At 29.8% G+C, this 27,023-nt stretch overlaps 3 protein-coding genes across 4 annotated transcripts in view; 2 read left to right on the forward strand and 1 right to left on the reverse strand.

Moving 5' to 3' along the window:
* Positions 1-2,217: 2,217 nt before the first annotated feature.
* On the reverse strand, positions 2,218-4,964 carry LOC118067046 (uncharacterized). Its single transcript, XM_035083574.1, has 3 exons — positions 4,753-4,964; positions 4,472-4,635; positions 2,218-4,320 (listed from the first exon to the last, which is right to left on the reverse strand). Exons 2-3 carry the CDS (start codon positions 4,631-4,633, stop codon positions 2,218-2,220), a joined length of 2,265 nt encoding a protein of 754 aa, XP_034939465.1. The 5' UTR covers positions 4,634-4,635; positions 4,753-4,964.
* Positions 4,965-5,352: 388 nt separating this feature from the next.
* Positions 5,353-7,828, forward strand: LOC118067076 (uncharacterized). Its single transcript, XM_035083622.1, has 5 exons — positions 5,353-5,867; positions 6,361-6,485; positions 6,817-7,009; positions 7,110-7,313; positions 7,415-7,828. The coding sequence occupies exons 1-5, from the start codon at positions 5,439-5,441 to the stop codon at positions 7,760-7,762; spliced, it is 1,299 nt and encodes a 432-aa protein (XP_034939513.1). The 5' UTR covers positions 5,353-5,438; the 3' UTR covers positions 7,763-7,828.
* Positions 7,829-20,055: 12,227 nt separating this feature from the next.
* Positions 20,056-27,023, forward strand: part of LOC118067098 (growth factor receptor-bound protein 14-like) — a 395,959-nt gene continuing 388,991 nt past the window's right edge. For both annotated transcript variants that reach the window (XM_035083655.1, XM_035083656.1), the window contains exon 1: positions 20,056-20,190. The gene's annotated coding sequence lies outside the window, so the exon portion shown is untranslated. The remainder of the gene's footprint in view (positions 20,191-27,023) is intronic.

Consider the following 27,023-nt stretch of genomic DNA (forward strand, 5'->3'; position numbering starts at 1 on the left):
GATTGGTTCTGAAACTGGGATTTTACAAATAACGTCTTCGATTGCATAGTCATATAGATCTTCTTTATCGGGCCATCTCCAATTGTTCACACTCATGATTATCGTTTTAACTTGAACTGTTTCGAGATCACTTTTCATCGCTGTACCCTGATGGAATTCCCCTTCGTATTGCACGATTTTATATTTTCCTAGTAAGTAATGTTAGTCTGGATTGTCTGTAGACACATTACTAATTTCTTCAATCACTCGAATCACATTTGGTATATTTGCGGCAGTCGTTTTTTTTTTAATTTTTCTATTTTTTTTCCTTTCTTTTTCGTCTTAGATATTCCGCTGATGTTAAATATATTCCGCATTAATGGCAACTGTCAAAGTGACTCTAGTTTTCTTACTTTTTGATGTATCCAGTAAATTGTTGATGTTTATTGTGTTTCGTAGAAGTCTTTTGTTTCAGATTCTCCGAAGATTTGTTGATGATGTTAACAGCTCCATTTTCATCAATAACAGCCTTGATGGCGTTATGCAATCATTATTCTTCATCAAATGCAGTTGCTTCTAAATTATATTCAGCATCGTATTGTGAGTCATTTTCTTCCATAATTGAAACAAAATGAGGTGACACAGTTCACCTTGCCACTCATTTGTCGTATTCTTGAATTGTTTAGAAATGATTGCAACTATTTTTTTCCAGGGATGACATTTTTAAATGGATTCAGCCGAACTAATTTTTCGATCAATTTTGCGACCGCCTCTAACAGTTGGTTTTTGGTTACAGGAAAATCTTTCTTTCCTATATCAATAAGCCACTTGACCAACAAATTTTCTTCTCCAGTGGTCAGAACCGTCGGTTCACCGATATTATTCGAGTATTTTTTTTTATTTGTGTGAATCAATGTCGTTTTTTTGGATGTTGTAAATTTTAGCTGCCTTTCTAATTGACATGACTCCATCATTGATAGCTTTAAGAGCATTGTCTAATGACGCACTTGTGTAATGCACTTGTTTCTTATCACTCATTTTCTCAACCATTAACTATTTAATCACAAAAAAACCACTTGTTGACGGCTTCATTATTGTTCAAAATTAACACATACAATGTTTCTGATTCACGGTTAATTAGTAACAAGTAGTATCCATATTTCATAACAAAAAAAAAGTGTTACAGCGCCTTAAAGTACAGTTTTATATATAATACTACGTAAACAGAGATTTGACTTAAAAGTTAATTTTAACATTAATATTGCATGATCAAAGAAAAGAGTGTATGAGGTAGCAGGCCCTAATGTTGGGTTCTGCGATTATAGCTTCTACAGAGAGAGGTAGATACATTTTTATTCTTTTTAATGCTTTAATAAGTATGGCTCTTTGGGTATTGTACAATTTACACTGCCATATAACATGATTCAACGACTCTGCTTCTTCACCGCATTTACAGGAGGAATTCAAAGTTATGCTAGCACGAGACAGAGAGGCAACCCAGTGATAGTGGTTTGCTCTGCTCCGATTAATGGTAACAATAAGAGATGTGCTGAGTTTTATGTGGGAAAACCAAAGCTTGCGTTTATCATCAAAAAAACACTGAAAGTACATAGAACCTTTTGTGAATCCAAGCTGTTAGATTGTGTTATTGGTGCAAGATATGGCATTACTTTTGAAAGAAGTCAGAGAAAGGAACAGGATTTAGAGAAATAGAAAGAGTGACAGTAGCACGCTCAGCGAGTGTATCAACATCCTCGATTCCATGAATACCCCTGTGTGAGGGGATCCAGAAGAAGCGTACAAAGTTGACACCTCTAGACAAGATTCCGTGATATATTTTTCTTACACTGCAAATCGCAGTGTTTTATTCAAAAACACTGTACGTGTTTTATTTTAATATATGTACGTGCATTTTTATGAATAGTTTTGAAATTATATGCCTCGTGTGCATTATTTTGTGTCAATGATGCATTGATACATTTTGTTTTAATACACTGTAATACATTAAATATATAATACATTTAGGTGTTTCATTTCAAAACACATTGAACATATTAATTCAAAACGTATGAAATGCATAATTTATATACTAATAAAATGCTCATCCTGTTTATTTTGTATTTGTATGTTTCTGTAGGATTGAACTTTTTAAAGGTAAAATATAATAATATTCCAAAGAGATTATACAAATATCTACATTTTTCTTATTATAATATAATTTTTTATTTCCATTTATCATTAAAAAAATTCACATCTTTCATGATTAATGAGTAGTACAAAAGTTTTATTATCTAAATTAACTCGTAATAGTGGGTGAGGAAACAATAGGTCATCAGCTCCAAGTAATATTTGTTGGACTGTGGCTATAGGCTTTAACACTTGATAAGAATTAAGATTTCTATTATAACAGATTGTTTCTAATTTTAAGATTACAAAAAAAATTTTGCTATCATAAACGCAGATATCCAGTATTTCACCAAATTCTAGTGGAAGATCTTCATTACAACTTAACAAAATAATGCTGCCTTTCTTAAAAATCGCTCCATAAATGGCCACTTTTGGAGACACCATTATTGAACATGTTTCCTGAAGTTCATGTGGTATTAATGGATATAGCAATGAGGCATATTTGTAGTGTGTGAAATAATGATTTAGACCAGGAACAATTATTTTACTTTCGTGTAAAAACAGTTTTGAAGATTGACCTGGATTAGAAAAAAGGCGAGAACAAATACGACTTTGGTGTCTATAGATCATGGTTAAAGGCATGTTTTTGAAGTTGCGAACAACTGGTACAAGTGATTTGAAATAAGCGTGGGCAGATTCGAATCTGAAGCACCAGTGTTGTCTTGGAGGTCCAAATAATCTTATACATCGTGGAACGTGCGTTAAAAAATGTGTTTTTGGTATTATACTATTCGGATACAGCCCATTGAAACGTGTTATAAATATATCGATCATCCTACTTAATAAATCTACTGAATCCCTACTTATTTGATATGCTAAACATAAATTCATAACTTGTAGTAGTAAACTAAAACAGTCGATTCGGTCATTGAGATCTTCTCCGTCATTATCAACTAATTGGAGAATTAAAAATGGAAGTGTATGAGCAAGTACAAAAGTTTGAGCGGCACTTTGTCGCAAAACGTCATCAAGATCCTTTAATTGGATTTCAGCGGGTTTATCTCGATTGAAATGACCATAATTGAATGTAGACAGTTTTATATTAAAATTGTTAATCGTGAAAAGTTCGTTTTGAACAATGCAATACTTCAAAAATAATCTTATATTCTGCTCAACAATTCCTTCAAGAAGGATATGCATGCAGTCTATTGGTAAACATTGTGTTACATCAAAGTAAGGTATGTTTACAACTGGACTCACACCATTTATACCATACGATAATTGCCAGTATTTTTTCGCGGCTTTCGTGATACCTGGCTCGTTGATATCATTTAAATATTGCATGTGTAAATCTTTATTCCGCAGTAGTTGCTCATTTTCAAAAGGATTTAGTTTTAATACATCTTTTGTTACCATACACAAACGACATGGTCGATATGCAGCCACAGATTCTTTAAAACCGGCCATCAAAGCTGATGCAGGTGTATCTCCTAGAATGTTCAATAATGAGCCTTTGTAATTTTTCCTTACTCCGTTAACATACATATTTAAACCTTCTGTTCGTAATATTTCAATATCATCGATGAAAGGTCTCAAAATTTTTTCTAAGGCATTCGGTTCTTTCAAATATATTGTTTTAACAATGGCATACAATTGAACGGTGTTGTTTGAAGATCGTAACTCGGGCTTAATATTTAGAAGAGTCCAATAAAACATTGCTAACTTCTGATTTTTAGAACTAGCTCCTGAAGGGTTGGTAATCCCCACATCATCGTAATATAACGATATTGCTAAAGAGTTTTTATTATTACGAAAAAACTCATTTTCTCGATAATATGAACCGTCCAACACTGTACGGTATACACTTGGGTCATGATCGAGAGGATTGTCTATATGCAATCTAACTTCATCGTTCATTAACAGATTAGTTAAATTTTCCAGAAAAGGAACAATGTATGCACAATGTGTAACTTCACATAAGTCTCTAGAAATTGTAGAAAGCCTCTTTTTTTGTTTCCATTGCCATTTTGACGAAATCTTAACTTCTGTAGCTTGTACCATGCGCATTTCTTCAATTAAAAATTTATCAAGAGTAGATTTTGATTGTAATATAGAAAAGAGTGTAGTTGATGGATACTCTTCCATACATATAGTGTTAACATCGTCTATTGAAAGCATGTGACTTACAGGATCTGTTTTCTTTTGACATTCTTCCTGTAAAATGGTTAAAATGACATCAAAGATATTATCCTTCTTTCATAAAAAATTAATTCAAAAGAAATCATAGCCCAGCGATTAAATATTACAATTGGTTACTATGAAAATGTATTTGAACAATTCAGAAAATATCTGCTATAATACTCACCAATATTATTGATAAATAAACATCTACCAGTGAAGTGATTCCGTTAATGACCTGATCTATTGATGTCTGAGAAATTTTACAGTTTTCTCTTATATCTATTATTAATTTAGCAGCATACCATTGAAGATTCTTCATTGTAGCATATTCAGCTCTTTCTGTCATTCCTGATTTATTAAGACAAATAAAGTTATTACAAGGGTTGCATCTGGCGTGATTGTAACGATTAAAAATTGATAAAGTGATCTACGTGCACTCACAAAGTACATTAGAATTTTGCTTACCTTCTTCATCATTTAATTCATCTCTAACTCCAAAATCTTGTTCTTGCTGTCCATTATCATGTACTAATGGTCTTTCATCAAGAATTGTTGAAAGTGTTGGATGTTTTCTGTAAACATGCTGCTGAAAAGATTTCCATTTGGTGTAAATTGCTCCACATCCATCCTCTGCACAGCTAACTTTAAAACGCTGATCAAGTTGGTGATATCGCACTACATGTTTTAATAAAGTGATTTTCGAATAACATTTGAAAAAAACACATTGTGCATTTAATAAAAATATTGTCTCCATTCATTTTCAATAACTAATCAGCTGACATATACATAAGTGTTACTCACTGTCATAACCAAACTTTTTAAGGTTATATCTACATAAAATACTAAGTTTCTTTTTGATTAATAAAACTAATTTCATAAAAATTTTCATTACATGGATGAATGTGTTGATGTAATTAGATTATGTTTCCAAATAATTTAATCAAATTTTTCGAATAGCTATCCGGAAATCGTGCTCACTGTCACAACGTTTACAGGACGCGTTAAAGTTTGCGCAAGTTTCTGCGCACAGTCCCAGTTACCGTGTTTAACCGCACAAACGTGGAACGCGTGGGTCTTACTTTACATACAAAGAAATCTAGTAAAATCAGTGATCGAATGAAAATCTAATTGAAAGTGAAACGAAATAAAAAATGGAAAAGAAAATCTTCTGTGCAATTTTGGGTAGGTGTAAATGTGTAAAATTTATCAGCTTAAAGACTATTTCTGACAAAGAAATAGTAAAAAATAAACTGTTAGAGCTTTGTGTACGAGACTCGTCATTAAAAGCATCGCTCGAGAACAAAGAAATCATTTTGCAAAAAAAAGATGTTGATGCTGGAATTCATGTTGATATTGAAGACGCCGAAGAAATTAATAATCTAGATAATATCAACGTTTTATTAGTGCCAATTTACCAAGAATTTATTATCCCATCGACATCTCAAAGTTGTGCAGCTGAAGAATTGGCGGGAAATAGTGAGGTTAAAGTTGTGTATACCGAACCTTTTATGGCGTCCGTTGATGTACAACATAAATTTTATCCTGATCATGCGGAAACTGATAAAGAAAACGATATTGAGGTAAGAAAAAATCATAATCGCTTTTATTGTTTAGTAATATTCGCATGTTGCAATGTTGTATCTTCATGAATTATTGTTTTGTTCATAGGTTGATAATGTGTCAAATGAAAATTTTTCTGAGAGTGAAAGGAAAAAATTATCTGACATACCAAAATCTAAAAATCTAAAACCGCATGAAATCACCTTACCTAAATTAACAATTGACATAGAAAATAAAATCAAATCTCATGGTGTCTTGGCTTCTAATACATATATAATAAGCTTTTGGGGAAATTACTTATGGGAAATTACTGATACTAAACCTTCATCAGAAGATTATGCTAACTTTGCAACCCAAATAACGACTAAATTCCCTGAACTACGTGGTGGTGCTGGTGGAATAGTAAGTAAAGATTTTTCAACAAATGTGATGATTCAAGTTTAATAGCTTATAGTTGCATTATTCTACTAATGGATTTTCTATTTATGATAACAAATTTTGTTTCATTTTAAGGGTATTGTTAGAAAACAATTGAGTGCGTGGATTCGTAACCACCGGGCCTATTTAAAAACACAAGCCGCCAAAAGAGATAAAGATGGAAAGATACTTTCAAGAGCATCCGTAGAGGTGAAAGAAATGTAAGTTTTCTTCGAGAACTCAATAATTAATCATTAATCTCTTCATTGTAATGAATGATAAATGTAAATATTAAAATTAATGTTACTTAATTGTTAATCATTATTAGAATTGCTATTCCAATTAAGAAATTTTTCATTCTTACTTTAAGAATAACTTAATACAAAATTATGTAGACCCAAACAAGCTTTTTTCAATTAATGAGAAACAGACTATTATTATTAATTTTTTAGAATTTTCCAAAAAACCTTGCGTTTTTACTATATTTAACATACTTTCTAATTCAAAATCACTTATGGATCAAGCTATAGTTAAAATGCTGTGAAATTACAGAAATCAAATAGACGACGCTGATATCCAAAGAGCACTGAGAGAACTACAAAAAAATCATAGCGAAAGAAACTTACCACACGTGAAAAAGTTATTAAAAATAACTTTGCCTCAAAGACACCAATGGATTCAAAATGAAGCTAAATCAATCGAAAATATAGTTGAACTATATCCTCAACTGAAGGTTTATAATCTAGTACGTATAAAATGTCTTTTTGTATAATAATACAAAAGTATCAAGGTATAAAATATGAAAGTATTACAACAATAACATTTTTTTAATCGCTTTTTTTTAGATTCTTTTTGAATTTTGTGCAATGAAAAATTTGAGTCTTGACGATTTAAATACAAACGCTAATTTTATGTTTCAAAAACTATTAGAATGTTATCGAATTGGCGAAATTACAGATGAATCTAAATACCAGGTTTTGTCAAAATTATATGGAGAATTATCAAGAAAAGTAAACAAAAATGCAATACCGTTATTTAAATTGAACCAAGTGAGTTATTAATTCACAATCAATATTAAAAATTTTCGAAAATAATTGATTAAGTAAAAAGATATCATTTGAATTGCTCTTTAAAGAAGGTATCATTACAGGTTAATTCTTCTATTGAAGACATTGAAGCTGGTCCAGGCGAATCTCCTAGGTGTGTGATTTATATGGATGAAGGAAGAATTGCAGTGGCATACGTTGTAGCAGACAATAAGACGCAGGTGAAGATGAAATCACCGACAATGGAAAACATCGTTGTTTGTTTAATGTCGACTTATTATGTTTGGCATGTAAAATATCCTTCTCCATACAAAAATATATTACAATATATTGATAACGCTTTGTTAGGCACATCCGTTCAAGCTAATCAGGTAATTTCAAGATTCATTAGAAAAAGAGATGCTATTGTTCAGGAAACACAAAAAGACTCTGCAGAAAACGAACACTCTTAATAAATTTTCTCAAATGTTAACTTCCTTTGAATATTCACTTTCCGCTGATACTTCTCATAAATTGATTACAACCTATGTTATTGAAAATATTGTAGCTACAATTATATTAATATGTTTCAATATTTAACAAGAAAGTTTTATAAAATAGGTTTTACTGACATATCATCAATAAATGAATATATTTTACAAATTTTTCGGATTTCATTTTATCCTGTACATTAATAATATCTTTTATTTATAAGACAGAACGCACTAAAGTTACTAAATATTATGTGCATTAAAGTAAATCTCATTAGTGCATAGTTCTAATGCAGTGTATGTGTTTTGAAATTTTTAATGCACGTTGAAGTGACTAAAAAGCTACTACAACAATTAATGCACTTCAAGCAAATTAAAGTCAAACACTTCGATTTGCAGTGTATCTGAAGAATGTAGGAAATGGTTTTAATGTGAATAGTAGGTGACTATAGGCTCTGGAGGGCACTTAAAGAGCCTGAGAAAATAAGGAAGTTGTTGAAAGGATAATCGAAGAATATTTTCATGGCATCAAGGAGTGCAGCGCAATCAGCTGTGAATATGGAAGCAGTTTTGTCAAGATTGGAGAAGATGGAAATGTTAATTTCAGGACATATACAAGCGAAGCCTGCGGTAGTGAGTTAGAATTTGACGAAATGAAGCAGGTCAATGAATATCCCATTCTTACAAAATTTGGCCAAATGACCTTCTTTTTTAGACAGAAAGCAAGAGAGCGATTCAGAAGCAAAATATATCTAGAATAGTGTGTTTGTCATATACAATTTCGATTGAAGCAGATAGTTCAACTAAGTCCTTGGGTTTTAAATATATTTTTCTTCTGAAACTTAGCATTTGCGACGGACTTTGTTTACTCATAGACGCTCTTATCAAAGAAATTCGAGAAGCCGGAGTAATACGTAGTTCGGTTAATTCATCAAGTATAACCGGGTGAAGGATGGAAGGATGAACGTTGGAAATAATGACACGTTTATTTCTTGATATTAATAGACGTATTGGCAAGATATAAGACCCAAAGGTAATCTTCGAGTTGTTAGTCAAGGAAATTGACTAACTAACTCAGTTGCACTAACTCAGCATAAGTGGTTTTGCGTTTAGCGTTTGAGTTGTCAGCTACTGTGGCTATGATTGAAGATAAAGAATTAATTTTTGGTGTAAAATGCCTCTCTAGTTGGAGACATTTGAACGACTGGCACTTAAGCAACAGAATTTTGTCTCAGGTGGACACTCATAGCGCACAGAATACATAAAAATTGCACAAAAAAACACTTTCACTAACAGTTAGTCAGAATGTTTCCTATACATACATAGGGTAAACACAAGCAACCTCGTAAACACGTCTAATTAGGATGACGGCTCAAATGAGACTCCACATCAATCAAGTCTAGTATTTAATTTATAGATTTTACCTGGTCGATAATCGGTGCCATTACATTAGTTTATTTTTATTTGTCGCGGTTGCGAAAATAAATATTTCTAACATTTCGTAAAACAACAGTGCGTATAATAATCAATTCTATATTATTTAAATTACAAAGTTACCTTAAACCTACTGATTCTTCTACATTGAAATGTATTATGCAACATTACTTATTCCGTTATAACCATAATTATCATATATTATTCCTTTTATTAATCCTACAATTTATAAAAGCATTCGATTTAATTGCCATATTAATGTCTCTCAACTCTTCTCTTCTTATTAGATTGCCGTTTGAGATATAAACGTACAAATTATTATACAGAAGAAGAAGAACCATTATGAAGATCCATTTATTGACGAAGATTCCACAGATAATTTTGATTTTGCCGAAATTATGCTTTTTGTGTGGTGAAAAATGAAACTCCAAAGATAATAAGAAAGTTACATATGAGTACATGACAGAACGATTCAGTACAAGTGCCTAACTGAGAAAAGATGAATGGGGTGAATGTGTTATCAACAATTTAAGCAATATCCGATCTTTACTGTTGGTGAACGCACGTTATCATATTAATTGTTATGCTATCTTTATGACACCAATTTCGAAGGATACATCTCAATCAAGAAAAGATATGAATGATACGATGAATAATATTTATAATTACATTGAGAATAATTATCCAGAGAAATCGCCATTTTCTGGAAAGACTTTGAATTGATAATCGGAGACAAATCCGCACATCGTCAAACTGTGTACAAAAAATTACAAGAAAAGTATGGAGCTAATATTTATATTTCTGGGGAAGTTGGGAAACCAGCAGATATATATTACAAACATCAGGGATCTCCTGTTGTCTGTTTGACTGACTGCACACGACAACTAGACTTATGAGCATAAATCGGGACAAAAGTACTGTGTGATGCAATTCAACTCTTTCTATCACAATAATCAATAATAATTAATTAATGATTAAATTGTCGTAGAATTGAATATTCATTTCGTTTCTAAATTTCACCGTTTCACATTAGTTAACAGTCTTAAAGTCACTATCAATAACTAACGTTGTAATGAATAGTTGAATTGATATTTCTAACTTGATTACATATCTCGTTTAAAATTTTATAAATCCAAGAAGTAACCGTTAAATATTTTGGCGCTTGAACAAGAGACCTCGTTCTACTGAACCCACAGATTAAATTAGTGAACTTATTGATTATGATCGATGATCATAAATTGAATATCGTTTGCTTACAATACTTCTCTACATGAGTCAACAGGGTTTACTCCTGCCTACCTGTACTTTGGTCGTGAGCTGATTTTACCCAATTCGTTGTGTTCTCATATTGGTCGTAAGTGTGCATCCTTGAGAGATCATATTCAAGATATTGATGTTCTTCAACATACCTACGAGTTAGTAAGGTCGAATCTTGCTCAAGCTTTTCATAAACAGAAACATTACTACGACAAGAGATGTCGGAACTGGTTACTGTCCGCTTGACTGACAGATACTGATACAAAATGAGCCAAGTCTGATTTGCCTATGCTCACAGATTCTACTTTATTGACTCTTTTCCACGCACAAGCTGCGCGAAATGGTTTGGCGGTAGCCACCTGGTGGCGTACACGCGGACTAATCTAGTACCTAAGGACTATAACTATATATATTCCGATGATTTCATTTGCTTAATACTAGAAAATAGTCAGCTTGTGAAGTGACCCTCAGAATAATTATGATGAGTAACGAATTTTTCTAGGCGAAAAAAGGTCCTCAAGAAAGTATAGCTAGATCGATAGAGAATTAAATTTTCTATCGATCTATGTGGTTGATTATCGGACCGAAAATTAAAAAATTTTCTCTTATATATGAAGCACGTGAAAAATTTTCGCGCTCAGTAGTTGAAAATGTTATTCGACTTGGAGCCCACATTTAAAATTTTTATGGTCCTCTTGTCTATTGTTGAGGGTCATATAAACTATTTTCCACTACCCGGCTTGGACCTAAGAAATCCCCCAATTTACTCACCGTATAGTGTCCTTGTCACTTTCATGGTTGAAATGTGCATTTCATTCGCACTAAATGATTTTTGTGGCGGTTGGAGAGTCACTGACTAGCCTAAGTGGCTGGCGCCGAAACCAAATATTCCGTGTCCGCCTTGATGAGAACCCGGTCTTTCTCCCACCATAGCTGTAGCTAGATTTATAAAGATTATAGTTTTAAGTTTTGCTTGTATTTTTATAATTAATCAATATTATTTAGTGTGTTTAAATATTGCTTGTCATTTGGCGGCCATCCCACGCATCCTATAGGTTAACAGTCTAAAGTCGTAGAGCAAATATCTATATTTTCAACACTCGGCACATGCGTAAGAGTTTTGTATGAGTGTGAGTGTAACAGAGAGATATCTATTGTTCTTTGTTGCTCCCAACCGTGCCACAAGAGAAAAAGCGCTTGAGTACCAAACATTGAAATGTATTTAACTTCAAATAGGTGAAAGATAGAAAAAAATGATCTATAGGTCAACTGTTCAATTTTTGATTCTGCACATTTTAAACCAAAACCAGGGCTGATTGGTGCATTTTCACGAAAATTAAAACCATTTAAATGATTAATTATCAATAAAATTTATGAAAAACTTTTTTTTTCTCTGAGAATTCACTTTGATATCTCATTATTAGAAATCAATCAATCGCCACAAAAAGATATTTGTAGCGCTTTTTTTTTCTAATTTTCAAAGTGTCGTCTGAAGCTTTAATTGCGAATAACTCTTAATTTATGATAGATACGAAAAAGTCATCAGTACTTTTATTTAAAACTTTTTTTATCTTAGAAATCGAAAAATGTGCGATTGGGGGGATTTTTTGTGATTTACCTCCCTTCCCCTCTCTTCTATGGCCCCTAAATGTTTTTTTTATTACATTATCATGTTCCTCGCGAATTTTCCGATCCAGTGATGTGTGAATTAATAGTTTGGTTTTCGCAAACAAAAATTGTTCTATTTTCCTTATTGGACTGGACTCTATACATAAAAATTATTCTATCTTACATTCTATTGTATAAAATTCCTTTTCTGGAAAATTTAATTGCCATATGTATACTGGTATTTATAAACACTAGTCATATTTCAACTATGTACAGTATGCATATACTTATTTACGATTTAATAAGTTATTTCATTTTATTTATAAGAGGTAAATATGTGAAACAATTATTATTGTAAAAAAAATGTATCATCTATTAACATTCAATTATTGAACTAATCGAAATACGCAACAAATCAGCGTTTCCGTAATACGAAATTTTTCAATTTTTTCGTATCTTTATCCAAATTCTATTTTTCTTTTACCTTAACTTCATCCAACTTTTATTTCATACTTTTTCAAGTTTCAATCTAATTTTTTTTCCAGATTTAAGTAATTTTAGTTTCATAAAAACATTATGATTGATGATTATTAATTTTATTTTAAGTATAATTGGGCTGTTCACCAGCAATAACATCATACGTATTATTAAAAAAAGTCTAATTGTAATGAGAGCCATTGTAATATAGACCATGTCCACATGTAAAAAAACAGTTCCATTTAATTCATTATTAGGTTTTAACAAATAATTTGAAACAATTGGATAGAAAAAAAAAAAAATTTAGGTAGTGTATTTTGAATCGCGTTGTAGGTATTTTTTACACGTTTTAAGTGTGTGAAAATTCTTTGAATTATTCATGGCATTTAACATTAAACAGGTTTAGCGTGTTTAAAGGGTTAAAAAAAACGTATTTCGGCTTGAATGCATAATCACTACAGTGATTATATAGAAGGACAGAGAATTTTCACACTTTTTTTTTAAACGTTCTCTCTAAAAATAAAACACTAAATATTTACTGTTTCCAATTATAATCATATCGCTGTTTGAATTAGTGCTATTAGTATAATTGAAAAATAATGACTATTCACTGGCTCTCAGTGATTTTCACTGTTTCATTGTTAGAGAGTTTTTTGTGTTTACCTTTAATACTTTAATACAGAAGCTTACGTTTGTTTTAATTATTACAACTATTAGAACCCAAAACTGAAAATCAAATTTTCTCACTCAATAGGATGGAAATCTTTCTGATGAAGAAAGATTACTTATATTTTACACAGAAATCATTTTAATTTTCATCAGTTTATATCAGTCTCATATATAACTTCCTTTATCGAATATCAGACTTAGAAGCCAACTTTGAAAATAAATTTTCAACTAAGAAACCATATTCTATGTAAGCGATGCTTCGTAAACGAAAACAGAACCAAACTGTCAATCACTAAACAGAGTGCGAGTAATTTGAATCTGAAAAAGAGAAGTATAAATATTTAAATAGAACGAACCAAGCTAATCAAAGAAAGGTTCCGGTAGTATTTAAATGAATACTATAGTCTATAGGTAAGTATTTCAATCCAAGGTATATCTATTTAATTTTCAGAAGCTAAATGATTACTTATTGGTATCATTATTTTGAATTAAAATCGCCAATTAAAAAACTTCTTTTCTTTATTTTTTATAATATTTATTCACCATCTGCTCTAATTTTTAGAAATTAACTTTTTTTTGAGAAAAAAGTATGCAAAATATTTTGAGAATATTGAAATATCAATTGACTGTAAATCCAAATGCATTCTTGTTGCACATCTAAACATGACTACAATGTTGATGAAATAGGTGACGTCATATTTAACACGTTTAGATGTATAACAAGAATGCGCTTGGATTTACAGTGTTGAAAATGTCTTTCTATTCCTTTTCTAAAATTTCTGTACATATTTTGTTCCAGGTGGAGAATAAAGTATCTCAGTATGATTAAATTTCTCAAAATTTTCAAAGCATCCTACGCATATTTAAATTTATGAAAAGGACCCTAATTTTTTTGAAATAATTTTAATATTAATAACCTTTCTCCCATACGCTAATGCTTCCATGATACTGAGGGTTATTTTGAAAGTGTAAGCGTACATGGAGAGAATTTTTTTCACGAAATGTAAGTGCAAAAAGTGAAAAGTCCACGTTTCGAAATTTAGAAAGAAAAATATTTCTATTCGATAGTAAGTTTTGAGTTCTTGTAAGTAAACTCGAAACTTAAGAGGTGTCTTAGTGAAATAATTACTTACCCAAAATTCACTGTTGACCAAAAATTTTTTTATTTACAAACTTAAAAACGTGGACTTGTCATTTTTGCACTTCCATTTAGTGAAAAAATTCTCTTCGTGTATATAATAATGTGATTTGTCTAATATCAATCATAAGTATCCTAGATCGGAATTATGATCTAAAGAAAAAAAAACACTAAAACCTTAAGTTTATCACAATTAAATAGAAATTGATGAAAATCAATAAATTAATGATATAACGTTAAAGCATCCAATTAGTATAAATTTCAGTCAGGAATTAAATGAAAAAATTTGTCCAGCATTGCTATGAACAATATTGCTACACTGCAAATCCCAGGATTTCACAAACGTGTTAAAATAACACCCGTAAAGTGTGTTCAATGTAAAATGCCCATTAACAAACTATGCATGATTTGTAGACACTTTTTACACGTTTCTTAGTGTGAGAAAAATCTATAATTTGCTTACGGCATTTAACATTGAAGAGGCTTAGTGTTTTAAAAGTGTCTACAACTTGGATTTGCAGTGTATCAACTTTCCAATGTATATTTATATGTTTTACAATATTTTTTATAAAGGCTCATAGCATGATAAATAACATATTTATACTTGAATTGATGATAACATTAAGTGACATGCTAAAAAATGCCGTGACTGGTTTCGTACTGAAATTTGATCATATTGAAAAAGAAACTTGATTTTTTCTTTGCCAAAAAAATGATTATAAAAAAGTATCAAATGTGCTACTTGTAAGTAAATTAAGCGTGATAGTATGAATACAAGATGCGTATGTGTCATAAATGTGAAATGAGTTGTAGTCACGACATTTTTACGAACAAAAACCTGTACTGGTAAAAGTAATGAGCCTTCTCTACTCATATAAAATGATCTTTAGAATTTACTTAGTGACTGAATGAATATTTAATATTTAGATGTTTTTAATAAGAGTCTTTTTTGCTACATAAAAAGTCATGTAATGTTCAACAAAGTTACATTTGCATTTTTGTCTGATGAAAATCTGTTTTTTATTTATCAGGACCATAATTCTTCTTTTGAAAATATTTACCAACTCAATATTAAATACTCTCACATTAAAAACAATAATTATTTTAAGAGCAATCCAAAGTACAGTTGAAGTAGATTGCTATGGCAGCAGTCCTCATGCCTACTCCAATTATTTGGATAGCTATTATAACTATCTAAATAGCTACCATAAGTATCGTAACCATATGAACAAATGAAATACTGCTATAATGGCAATACTTTATTTGCTACACTCCACTGATAATCCATAATTTCACAATCGTCTTAAAATAACGACCATACAGTGTGTTTCATATCAAACATCCATAAATAAGCTATAGAATATTTTTACACACTCTAAGTTAAAAATCTATGCTTCATTTACGGCATTTAATATTCAATGGGCTTCTAGTGTAGTAAATGTTTACAAGAGTAACACATTCGAATTTGTAGTGTATAAATCTTTCCGATCATTGAAACTCTCATGATTATTTTGCTGTCTGATAAGAGCCTAATGTGGATCTAACAAAAATTTTTACTCGGGTTAAAGGTAAGATAGATAATCTAAGAGGTTTGGTATCATTCCTACGTCTATAAATATTTTTCAGTGTAGCAGTGTACACAACTGTGCTCATTACTGAATAATAACACCATTTGATGGCCAACACTAACCCAATCGGGGCTCTGTTGTCCATTTCATTGAACAAAGAACTTTTTTTTGTTCGTAATTATGGTTAAACACTTTCAAATTACAACTACTTCTGCGATCTGAATTATACAGACAAGATACGATTAGATCTACAATTGTTAGTTTTCAACGAAAATTCAACATTCTATTAGATTCACAGACATACCTTCTTCTCTCTTTATTTAGATTAGCTTAGGACAACTTTTGGTTTGAAACTGACTATTAATGACTTCAACCCGTATTGAGTCGTAGTGAATGACCTAAAATAATACAAGTATTAAATACAAAACTTGTGATAAAAAAAAGAGAAAACATTTCATCCATTGATAGATCTGATGAAAATTGAATAAATAACAATAATCGTCCCTGGGAATGTTTACATTTGCTGATATTTAATAAACATTGTTCTTATTTGTATATAATTGATTATTCTGAAAAGAATATCTCTTCACTTTTCAGTACATACATTCATTTTTAAATCTTTACGAAGAGAAAGGAATTGTAAATTTAACTCCAATAAATAGTAGCCTGTTGCTCCGGGTACAAAAATGGCAATAAGCAATTGTTTAATTAGTATAAATTATAATTTATTCTTGTAACAATTTTATTATGAATCAAAGTTATAAACTATATAAAAAATATATAAAATATTACAATTAGAGTGTGTTATAAAATTTTTATAAGAGAAAATTGTTGTGTATACTAATTAAATAATTATTCATTGCCATTTTTGTGCCCGAAGCGACAGGCTACTATTTATTGGAGTTAAATTTACAATTCCTTTTTCTCTGTGTTTTAATTTGCTTTTATATGTCTTAAAATGTAAAGATGTGATAAAATTACGGATTTTAAAACTCGACCCCCTTGCAATAACTTCTCAATGGGAAGTTAATAAATTGAGTGAAAAAGACATTTTAAATAGATTCTACTTATTGAGTAATTAATATTGTTGAAAACTGAGATCAATATCAATACGATATAGTTACTAATGACTTTATATAACGAGAACAAAAAAGAGCAGCACAAATGCATCACAGCAAGATTGGAGAGAGAATCTCGATAATTGTAAACATTAAGAATTGTTAAAAAAATTTTCTTGTAAAATACAAAAATACTAAAGAACGACTAAGATCCACCTCGAACTTTGCAGATATGTTCTTTAGATCTCTGCAAACATGTGAGAAAATTTCTATGACTCCCTGATAACTGAAAGCCATCCTCACAGATTTTTAAAACCCAAATAACGAGTTGTTATTGGAGAAAAATCTTGTATTTTTGTAGTTCTTTAAACCGTCGCTACGCAGCGTCTGTACACCAGTATTCTTGCATAGTTCTACAAATAATAGAGACTATAAATATTAATTTTCATGAATCTAATATTGAATGTCGATTACTAACTAATCACTATTTAATAGATGTGTTGCAATCTTGATCTAATTCGTCGAATAAAACTTTTCTTTGAATTGATCATACTCTTGAAAAAGATCGTTTCAGTGGCTTGACCAGTTACAAGGGAGTTTCACGTTGAGTGTCTCCTGAGACAGCAGTTCTGCAATGATTGCACTGCACACATACTAGCAGCCTCTCTGAGGATTGGTTTACCTCATTTAATTGAACAATGATGAACTAAACCTTTTTAAAACAATGATGTTCATCTTCTTGAACTATGACGGTCAATGTCAATATTGCTAAACCATGTTTATTTTGATTCAATCAATGATTCTGATCAGAATGTCTGAACTCTATAAAGTCATTAAAATAAAATTATATAAGAAATAAAAAAATAAGTGTCGATTTATTGTCTAGTACCTACAGTTAATGGTAATTGAAGGAAACTATTGTGAGTGAATTTGGTATAAACTGATACAAATGGATTACAAACAATGAGGAGTTTTGAGAGAACATCTTGTTGTTATGACAGTCATACGAGAAAATGATAAGCTACTAGAAATTTGACAGTGAGTTGATGTTACTTCTTCGTAGTATGAATTCCTTGTAAGTCAAGAGTATGAAAACCTTTGATCTTATTTCTGTTTGATCAGTTCATTGCACAGCACATGATGTAACACGATATATGAATAATTACCTGTATACCTAATGTTGTTAGTGATTTGTAATATTTTATCAATACTGATCATCTTTCAAAGTGAATCATTACATTTAAGATTTTATTTCATGTTTCATTCTTCAAGTAAGACTGTAGGTATCGGTTTCAGTTGGAAATTGATTGTAGCAGCCTTCGTAGATTTTTTATTTGTTAAATCTTTTAAAATCAAGACAAATGATTCACAAAGGATTGAAATTCTTTATCTGTCTACTTTACAAATTCTTGAGTAATGTTCTGAAAAAGAACTAGAATATTTCAAAATAAGCATGATTCTTTAGTCAGAATTTACTGTCAAAGCATCGATGATTCTTCCTGTTTTACTTAGAAACGAAATAAATCTCATCCTCTTAGGTTTTAGATACAGATTACGTTCAAGTATCGTATTATTGTAATATTATTTACAAATCAATAGATCACATGGGATAAAACCACTACAAATTCTGCAATGATGTTGTTTATCAGCTTAGCTCATACGTCGATACTATTACATACTAATTAAGATGGGGTTACAGGAAAGAACATTAGACATCTTCTTCATGATTTAATCGATTAGTTTCCATGAGTTATTCTCCATATTCAGATTGTGGTCGTTCTATATAACAGTAGATAATAGAATATTCTTCACAAAATCATTTAATGAATCACACAAAATTATTGGAAAAAATGATGAGAGGATTTGAAATGTGATCAACTATTTTAATGAGAAGATTCAGAATCAAAGAGTTTATGTAATTAGGAACTGGTCATTATTAGCTATGAGCTAGTTATTTCAGTAATTATGCATAGGTGAGCTTCACTCTAATTTTAATAATAATAATTATTTAAGCATCAAAGTACTCTCGACTACTCGAGAACAGCAGATTAATGGTGGTTGATGCTATTTTATACAATTATCTATAGAAAATAGTACATTGTTAACCGAGAGAGCAAAGTGTGATATTTCTACCTGGGTGGCAAACACTCAGGTGAATATATCTTACTTCGTTACCATGGCCAGCACATTATTTTTTATCACATCATCGTCCAAAATTAAAGTTTGTTGTCTGTTTTGAGGTTGGAAAATTGACGTTCTCTCTCTCGCAGAGAAAGACTACGACCATCTAGGTATGCGTACAGACGATTTTTTGTCTTTTTATGCGGAATAGAATACGTCGCTTTGGAACCTGAAAAAGGCGAGCAAACTTTAACATTGGGCAAAGGTATAATAAAAAATTTTTTTTTAATGATTAATCATTTTTCAATTAATCAAGGGAAAGGGAAATGAGAAAAGCATCAATTATTTTGTATTAAAAACATTTCTTTATCTAATTGTGAAAGAAAAAAATCATATAATGGAATCATTAAATATCCTTCAATTACTAAGTAGTTAATTAATAAAGTTTTTTTTATCAATGTTGAGATAAATAATTCCAATAGAAAATATAAAATCATTGCTCATAAATTTTGAGAAAATGTACAGTCGTAGTCGGGATACATTAAGCGATTACACTTATTGATAAATTTTTTTTGGTTTTCTATTATAATTTTTAAATTCATTGAATTTTCAATGCCAAGAAATTTCTCAATTTAAATTGAGAAAAAAAACAATACATGCCAGTCTTATTATTGACATATTTATGCCGTGTCGAGTAAAAATAAGAAATAAAAAAAGAACCGAAAACGGAATTGTGCGAAATCTGATTAAAAATAAAACTTAAACAATTATTAGCGCTGAAAATTAACTAAAAATAAATTTAAAACGTATGCTATTGAAAATTATATATTACATTTAGACTACGGCAGAAATTCTAACATAAATGTCAGACATTCATTTCTATACTGTTTACACTTTTACAGAATTTTTGTGTCTGAGTAGTGTCTATTAGTAAGTGTATGGAAATTGTGTCCGAGCTGTTCATACGCAAACTAGTTAGTGAAGCTCGGTCAGTATGAATAAACGTGTACCGTGTCTAGTGTCATAGTCTAAACGTACCTTTAGCTTAATTGTATCAAAAAAACAGCCTGAACATTTTAGGTTTGTAAAATTTCCTTACTTTCCTCTAAAATACTTTTCAATCCTTGCTATTTGCAAGGAAACAAACATTGGTTCAATTCTTTTCCAATATTCGACTGATATATTTAGCTGCAATTCAATAGTGGTCTAGAAACCAACAAAACTTTGTCTTCACTAGAATTATTCCTTTATAATCATGAAATTCTAGAGAATCAATATTTTATATCAATCAGCGAATTTGAGTTGTTCAACGATGACATCCACTATAGCACATCAGTCATTAGTTTATGTTTGATTGAAATCATATTTTTAATAAAATAACATAACGTAGAGCACTAGACAGACAGAATATTTTATCATACAAACTCATTGGCGTGTAACGAGAAATGTCCATTTTGAGTGAATGCTTGACAACAATAATAAACTTTATTTAGATAGCTTGTATCTCTAAAATCAAAACATCTGAAATCCTATGAAATTTACTTTACTTCCATTTTTATATTTTCAAATGTCAATTAATTAAAATTTTCAGATTTATTATCTACTTCACGAACAGTCGCGATAAGATAAAAAATTACTTTTAAAATTATAAATATTATCTTGTCTAAATTTGTGTATTGTCAGGATGTAACAATGAATGCGAAAAAGTTTCTAGTATTTTTTCAACACATGTTTTCTTTTACATGTGAATATTTATGTGTACATATAGTTTGTTTCTTTTAACTTAAAAAAAAAATTGACGTATTATTTGAATGTAAGTATAAACTTGGCATAATTTGTCAAGTTCTTGATGCATAGAAAAGCTTTCTTTATTCAAACTCGAAAACTATCAGTGTTGAGTCTTCTACAATTTCCTTGTCAATTACAAAGAACAGTTTGATATGAACTCTTTAACAGAGATTTTCTACTTTCTAACATTGAATCATGTTGAAGAAATTTATGAAATTCGATGATCACAAATGAATAAACAATTTTATTAATACATTTATTACAATTTTTTATAGTATCATCCAATGTAATTTACATTTCGTGTACTATAATTATCATTATATATAAAAGACTATTTTATGATAGACATATTGAATGATTTCAATCAATAAGAGGACACCAATTTACAGTGATTTAAAATAACCATGAACGTAGAAATTACAATGAATGTAAGAAATTTTTCTAATTTGGAAAAGAAAGTATAGAATTGAAGATAAGATTTTTATAGTCTTTGCTGTAATATTTCAGCTGGATTAGCTGGAAATTTATGCAAGGATTAGTAATAGTTAGATTTAAATCTTTTCCCCAAATAGGTCACATTAATGAGTATATTTGATTAGAATATTACTTCTATATTTTATTTTTTTCAGTTTCACAGCTAATTATTATTCTTATTAATATTTTATTTTACTATTAACATGTAATTATTAAAAATTTCCAAATTTATTTATTCAATCTAAATGAATACATAGTATAGATATACAGTCATGTTTTGATCGAAATTATTCGCTTACTAATTATTTGCTTTTATCTGAAAGTGTATTTTACCAGTTATTTTAATTGATGATTATGTTTATTAATCCATCGAAACCCACGATTCTATTAAAAAAAATTAAGTCGTGTTTTTTTGTTTATCAACTGCATTTTTTTAAACAAAGTGATACAAACATCGCACTTCGAAAAAAAGGTACAGTTATAGAAAAAATTATGAAAAAAATCCTGCTTGCATCTTTTTTTTAGATTTCATTTTGGTGGTGAAAAATTACTTTAAACAATTAAATAGTAGAAAATAGAATAAAAAGCCTGAAAATCCTAAGATAAGTCTATGGCAGTCATCATTAAATTAATTATTGGATCTATAAAATAGCTAAAGAAAAATTTATCCGTGGTTTATTATTTGTTAAGTCGATTTGTTCAAATAACTAAATCAAAAAGTTAATCAAAATTTCGACTCTTCTGTTTATTTATTTAAATAAGCAGAATAGACAAACAGACAGAAATACAAGTAAATTTTTTCTAGCTATGCATGAATCCAATAACTCGTGTGATGGCATTTGCTGTAGATACGATGGGAGTTTTAGTAAATTAATTAAAAAAACTACAAAAATGTAGAAGCTGAGTACAAAAATAGTAATGAATTAATTCTTCATTTAATAAAATAACTAATTATTGTAAAATGAGAGATGAAAAAATTTTCATAAAAATTGGAGTAATTTAAGATAAGCATTCATGCAAAGGATGACTCAAGATTAACTTAAGTGTGAGTCTTTTGAGCTGAATTATATGCTACTTTGCTTAACCATGATAACAATTTTTTTTCGTTTTTTTCACACTTATGTTTAGACAAATTCCCTACAGAATGGAATTTAAGGTAGCATGTTGATCTTGAATTAATTGAGTTTAGCATCAGAACAAATGTAAAACATTTAAACTAAATTAGCATTTTTATATTTATCAATAAACAACCTGTTTATAAAGTAACATTTTCTTCTATGTTTCTATTTTCTTAGTTTCGAATTTCTTCTCAACTGTATAAGATACGGGAATAGTTCTAAGTAGAAGCTAAGTGCTGTCAATTTGACACGAAAAAGGTACTTATATTTTTTTCCTTTCTTTTACGGTTTTAAGGTAAGATAACAATAAAGAAAGAAAGTACATTCGTAAAATATTGAAATCTTCGTTATCATTTTGCACGGAGAAAATGTTTTCACTAAATGTAAGTGCAAAAATGACAGTCCACGTTTCGAAATTTAGAAGTGAAAATATTTATGTTCAACATTGAATTTTAGGTTGTCGTAAGTAATTCTTTTACTCAGACACCTCTCAAGTATCAAGTTTACTTACAAGAACTCAAAATTTACTATTAAATAGAAATATTTTTATTTATAAATTTCTTACATTTAGTGAAAAAATTCTTTCCGTGTGCAACTAAACTACAAAAAATAAAAGATCGAGTGTAAGTAGGATAAAAGATACAGTAATTGGTCACGTGACCAATGATGTAGGGTACTCTACATTTATCAACGTAATATGAAAAATTTAATTTTCCCATTGGTCTAGAAATTATCATTAACCGTTAATAATATTTAACGAGAAATAAATAAATAAAAAATTAATTTTTTAATGAATTTATTTCTTCCATAAAAATAAAGCATTGTTTTTATTATCACTCATCATTTTTTAGAAACCTTGAAAATATTTCCTACACATTTCAATCATTCTTGAACGTTATGATGAAATTGCTAATGTCATTATTTATATTAAACTGAAAATGGTAATGTGCTATTGAGAAACAATTCACTACGATCTCTACTTCTTCGGTTCATTAAGAAAATGCATATCTTTACATATTTCTCTTTTCTTGACTTCCGAGTTCTTCTATTTAGAGGTTTATAATGATTGTATTCTATCACAGCCATGCGACTGTACTCTGACACGTTTTAATTTCTCTTTAGTTCCATTACTTTTTCCAAAAAATATTCTACAGTTACACTGTCATCTCTATGTCCAGTTAACTGGAGTGCTTTTTCTTCTGCAGAAGAATTTTCATCATAAAATGAAATATAATCCACACTTTTCAACTTCGATATTCTTTCGGTCTTGAAATATTTCATCAAACTGATTAAATCACCATCTGTACAGTATTTCCAATGGACTAGTATATTTTCATTATTATAATATGTATTATTGCAATTATTCACTTCCCATTAGGAAGTTATTGAAATTGAGTTGATTGGTGAAATTTGAATTTTCATCATGTCTCCATTTTTCAAGATATTTGCAAGCATACTGACCAATTTTTATAATGATGGGTGTGTGCACGTACGTACGTATGTATGTATGTATGTCAGCATTTTTTTCGTTTTCAAAATCTTAAGAACGGATCGAGATATCGACTTCAACCAAAATTTATTCGAAATATATTATTATAAAGAAGATCTGAGTGATATTTTAACGAATTCGCTTCCGCTTTTTTTATAACAAAAAAACGAATAATGAATAACTGAAAAAATTAGCTTAAAAATGTTGATGATATATTGATGATATTCTAAAATTAAAAATTCTGTATTAGAAATGAATGAAAATATTATCATCTTATGTGTATATAATAATTAGGGATTAAAATTTTCGTATGACACTGATGGAAGGTTTTGTTTGGTAGGACTAAAACAATTCATTACAGTTATTTTTCAGCAATTTTTTGATACAAATAAATGTTATTTACCCGAGTAAAAATAAATGAGCCTAAAAGAAGCCCAAAACATGCCCAAAATGAAAAATAAGCCCAATACAGGTCTGATTAAAGCCCAATCTTGACTTAGAGAAATTTTCAGTGCCCAAAACAAGCCCATTACAGGCCTAAATTTTTAAGGAGCCCAACTGAAGTCCAAAGACATTTTCTAGGCCCACAACTCGCCCAAATCGAGCCCAAATTGATGGTAAGTTTTTGTGACAATTTTTTTTTCTTTTCTAGATTGTTAAAATATTTTTGGGCTTCAATTAGGCGTGTTTTAGGCCTGCAAAATAGTTTTAGGCTTTATTTGGGCGCGTTTTAGGCCTGGAAAAGAATTGTGGACTTGAATTGGGCGCGTTGAGAGCCTGAAAATCATTTGGGCTCGAATTGGGTCTCCTTTAGGCACGCCCAAAAACTGATCATTTTTACTCGGGATACTATCAAACAAACATTTTGTGATAGTCGATAAAGTTTTTTCATGTCTAAGGCATATTTTGTAGCTTTAAATGAAGATTTATTTGTAGCTAAGAAATCTTCTTTGGAAAGTTCTCTGATATCATGAAATTTCGAAAGATGACGTTGTTGTAATATCCTCAGCACACGCGTTACACACCATTAAAAATTCACACGACATTAAATGGTTAAAATGTAATTGCTCACCGAAGTATTGTTCAAATAAAATATTAATGGTAATAATTACAAAACAGTTGTATTTTTATTTTATAATTTTCAATAAATAAAAGTTATTTTATAGCACAACCTTACATTTCAATATGCTTTACCATCGAGTTCAATCATCGTGTTTAGATGAGAAATAAATATTTATTAGCAGCTAAGACATCATTTTTTGAACCGAATAAATCTGCTCTAATAAAAAATTCCTTAACTGTCAACAAATGTTCATTTGATTTTTTTTCCAAATGATGTATTTATTAGCTGCTAATAAATTATGTTAGACTCAAAGAAATCTTTCTACAGTCAAAACCCGATGTAATCAACCCCGTTGTAAGCAACATTTCATTCTAGTCAACTAAATGCTTTCATTACAGTCAACTTCCCCATCTCCCATCAAAAACATTTTTAACCAATGAGAATCCGTAAATACGGCGCTGAATTTAAATTTCTTTTCCTTCTGTATGTCGGAGGTTATACATTACACATACTATTTATCTATATTTGACTCTTTGCGCATGTTAATGCAGCAAGAACATCTGATGGACAGAGATAGATATATTCGTAATGAGAGTGGGGTTAAAAAGCATTGGAGGAGAATGGTGACTACATTGAAAGTGACAAGATTTTTTGGGTTGACTACATCGAGCTTTGACTGTATCGGTGTATAAATGACAGAGGTGTGATTGCCTGAATAAGAAAATAAATATTAATGCAGATGCTTCAATAATATCAATATGAAAATTCATTTGTTCCATTGATATAAAACCAATAATAAATCGAGATTGAAAGATGTTTATTAAAAAAATAGATAAATGAATGGAATAAAGTAAAATCAAATAATTGAATACTACTTACGGTCTTCATTATTTCCGTTTTAAATCATTTTTTATCTTCTAGTTCTTTGAATATATTTATTCTTCAAGTTCACAGTACTTTAAAATCTTAGAGTCAACCATCCATAAACACTCGTTTTCCCTCTATTGCACTCCTACAGCGTTCATACTTACACTGAGTACTAAGATATGGCTTTTTTTTCTCTTTTACTTAAACTTTTATTCTTATAAAAATTCGAAATGACACAAGTTTACTTACCTTTCAAAAGAAGAATTAGAGTAATTTTTATTCAAAATTTTATAACTTTCACACTAGTGTTAATTTAATGAAAAACTTTATAGGTCATTATTTTAATTGTAAAACAAAAAAAATAAATAAAAATTATTTTTATAGATAAGATCGAAAATGCAAGAGAATAAGATCCATTGTAGTATTAACATCATTTATCAAATTCATTTTTTTATTTAAGGGACCGAAGCGCTTATTTCATACATTTTCTAAATTAAAGAGTAGATTTCAATGATTCTGAATAATCTAGCGGCCTCACGTCATCTTTTATTTTTTTAATTGATGGAAACATTAATTGACTAAAACTAAAAAACGAGAATTCTTCAGCAAATAAACAATTTGATTTTAATATAAAAACGTTTTTGTTGAATAAAAGAACTGTTTATGACTTAAGAAAAACTTAATATTAATTTATATTTAGGCTTATCAGAATAAAAATCGAATTTTGAATATAACTGAAACTTATGTGAATTTGAGTTGAATTGTAGAGAATAATATTTTATGCAAAAAAAAACGAACTTATAAAACAAAGAATTATCATCTTATATAGTAGTTAATGCATTGTTATATTGAGATGTAATTTCCAAGAACGAACTAGTAAAAAATACTTAGATATAGTAAATGTTAAATGTTTCTCAGTGATTTTTACGAATCCGTTTCTAGAATGAGTGCTCTATCCGTATCAATATTCTCCGTAAAAAGTTAATAAAAATAAAACTTGTGTTAGTTGGTATTGAACACGTATCTTTTATTGCGGACATGAAACCAATATATTACTGAACTTAAGTTTAATATAGTAATAGCAACCACTTTGAAGATTTCTACCATTATATGG

This window comes from Chelonus insularis, unplaced genomic scaffold, assembly GCF_013357705.1.
Source record: "Chelonus insularis isolate UGA/USDA-ARS -01 unplaced genomic scaffold, ASM1335770v1 contig_35_pilon, whole genome shotgun sequence".
In the NCBI taxonomy this organism is placed as follows: Eukaryota; Metazoa; Arthropoda; class Insecta; order Hymenoptera; family Braconidae; genus Chelonus; species Chelonus insularis.

What these genes read in the sequence shown, in the direction of transcription:
- LOC118067046 (XM_035083574.1), bottom strand. Translation starts at nt 4,633, where the DNA reads ATGACAGAAAGAGCTGAATATGCTACAATGAAGAATCTTCAATGGTAT. An exon ending in TTTATTTATCAATAATATTG is followed by an intron (nt 4,321 to 4,471) that starts GTGAGTATTATA and finishes ACCATTTTACAG; the next exon opens with GAAGAATGTCAAAAGAAAAC.
- LOC118067076 (XM_035083622.1), top strand. Translation starts at nt 5,439, where the DNA reads ATGGAAAAGAAAATCTTCTGTGCAATTTTGGGTAGGTGTAAATGTGTA. An exon ending in TCCGTAGAGGTGAAAGAAAT is followed by an intron (nt 6,486 to 6,816) that starts GTAAGTTTTCTT and finishes GTGAAATTACAG; the next exon opens with AAATCAAATAGACGACGCTG. An exon ending in AACTGAAGGTTTATAATCTA is followed by an intron (nt 7,010 to 7,109) that starts GTACGTATAAAA and finishes GCTTTTTTTTAG; the next exon opens with ATTCTTTTTGAATTTTGTGC.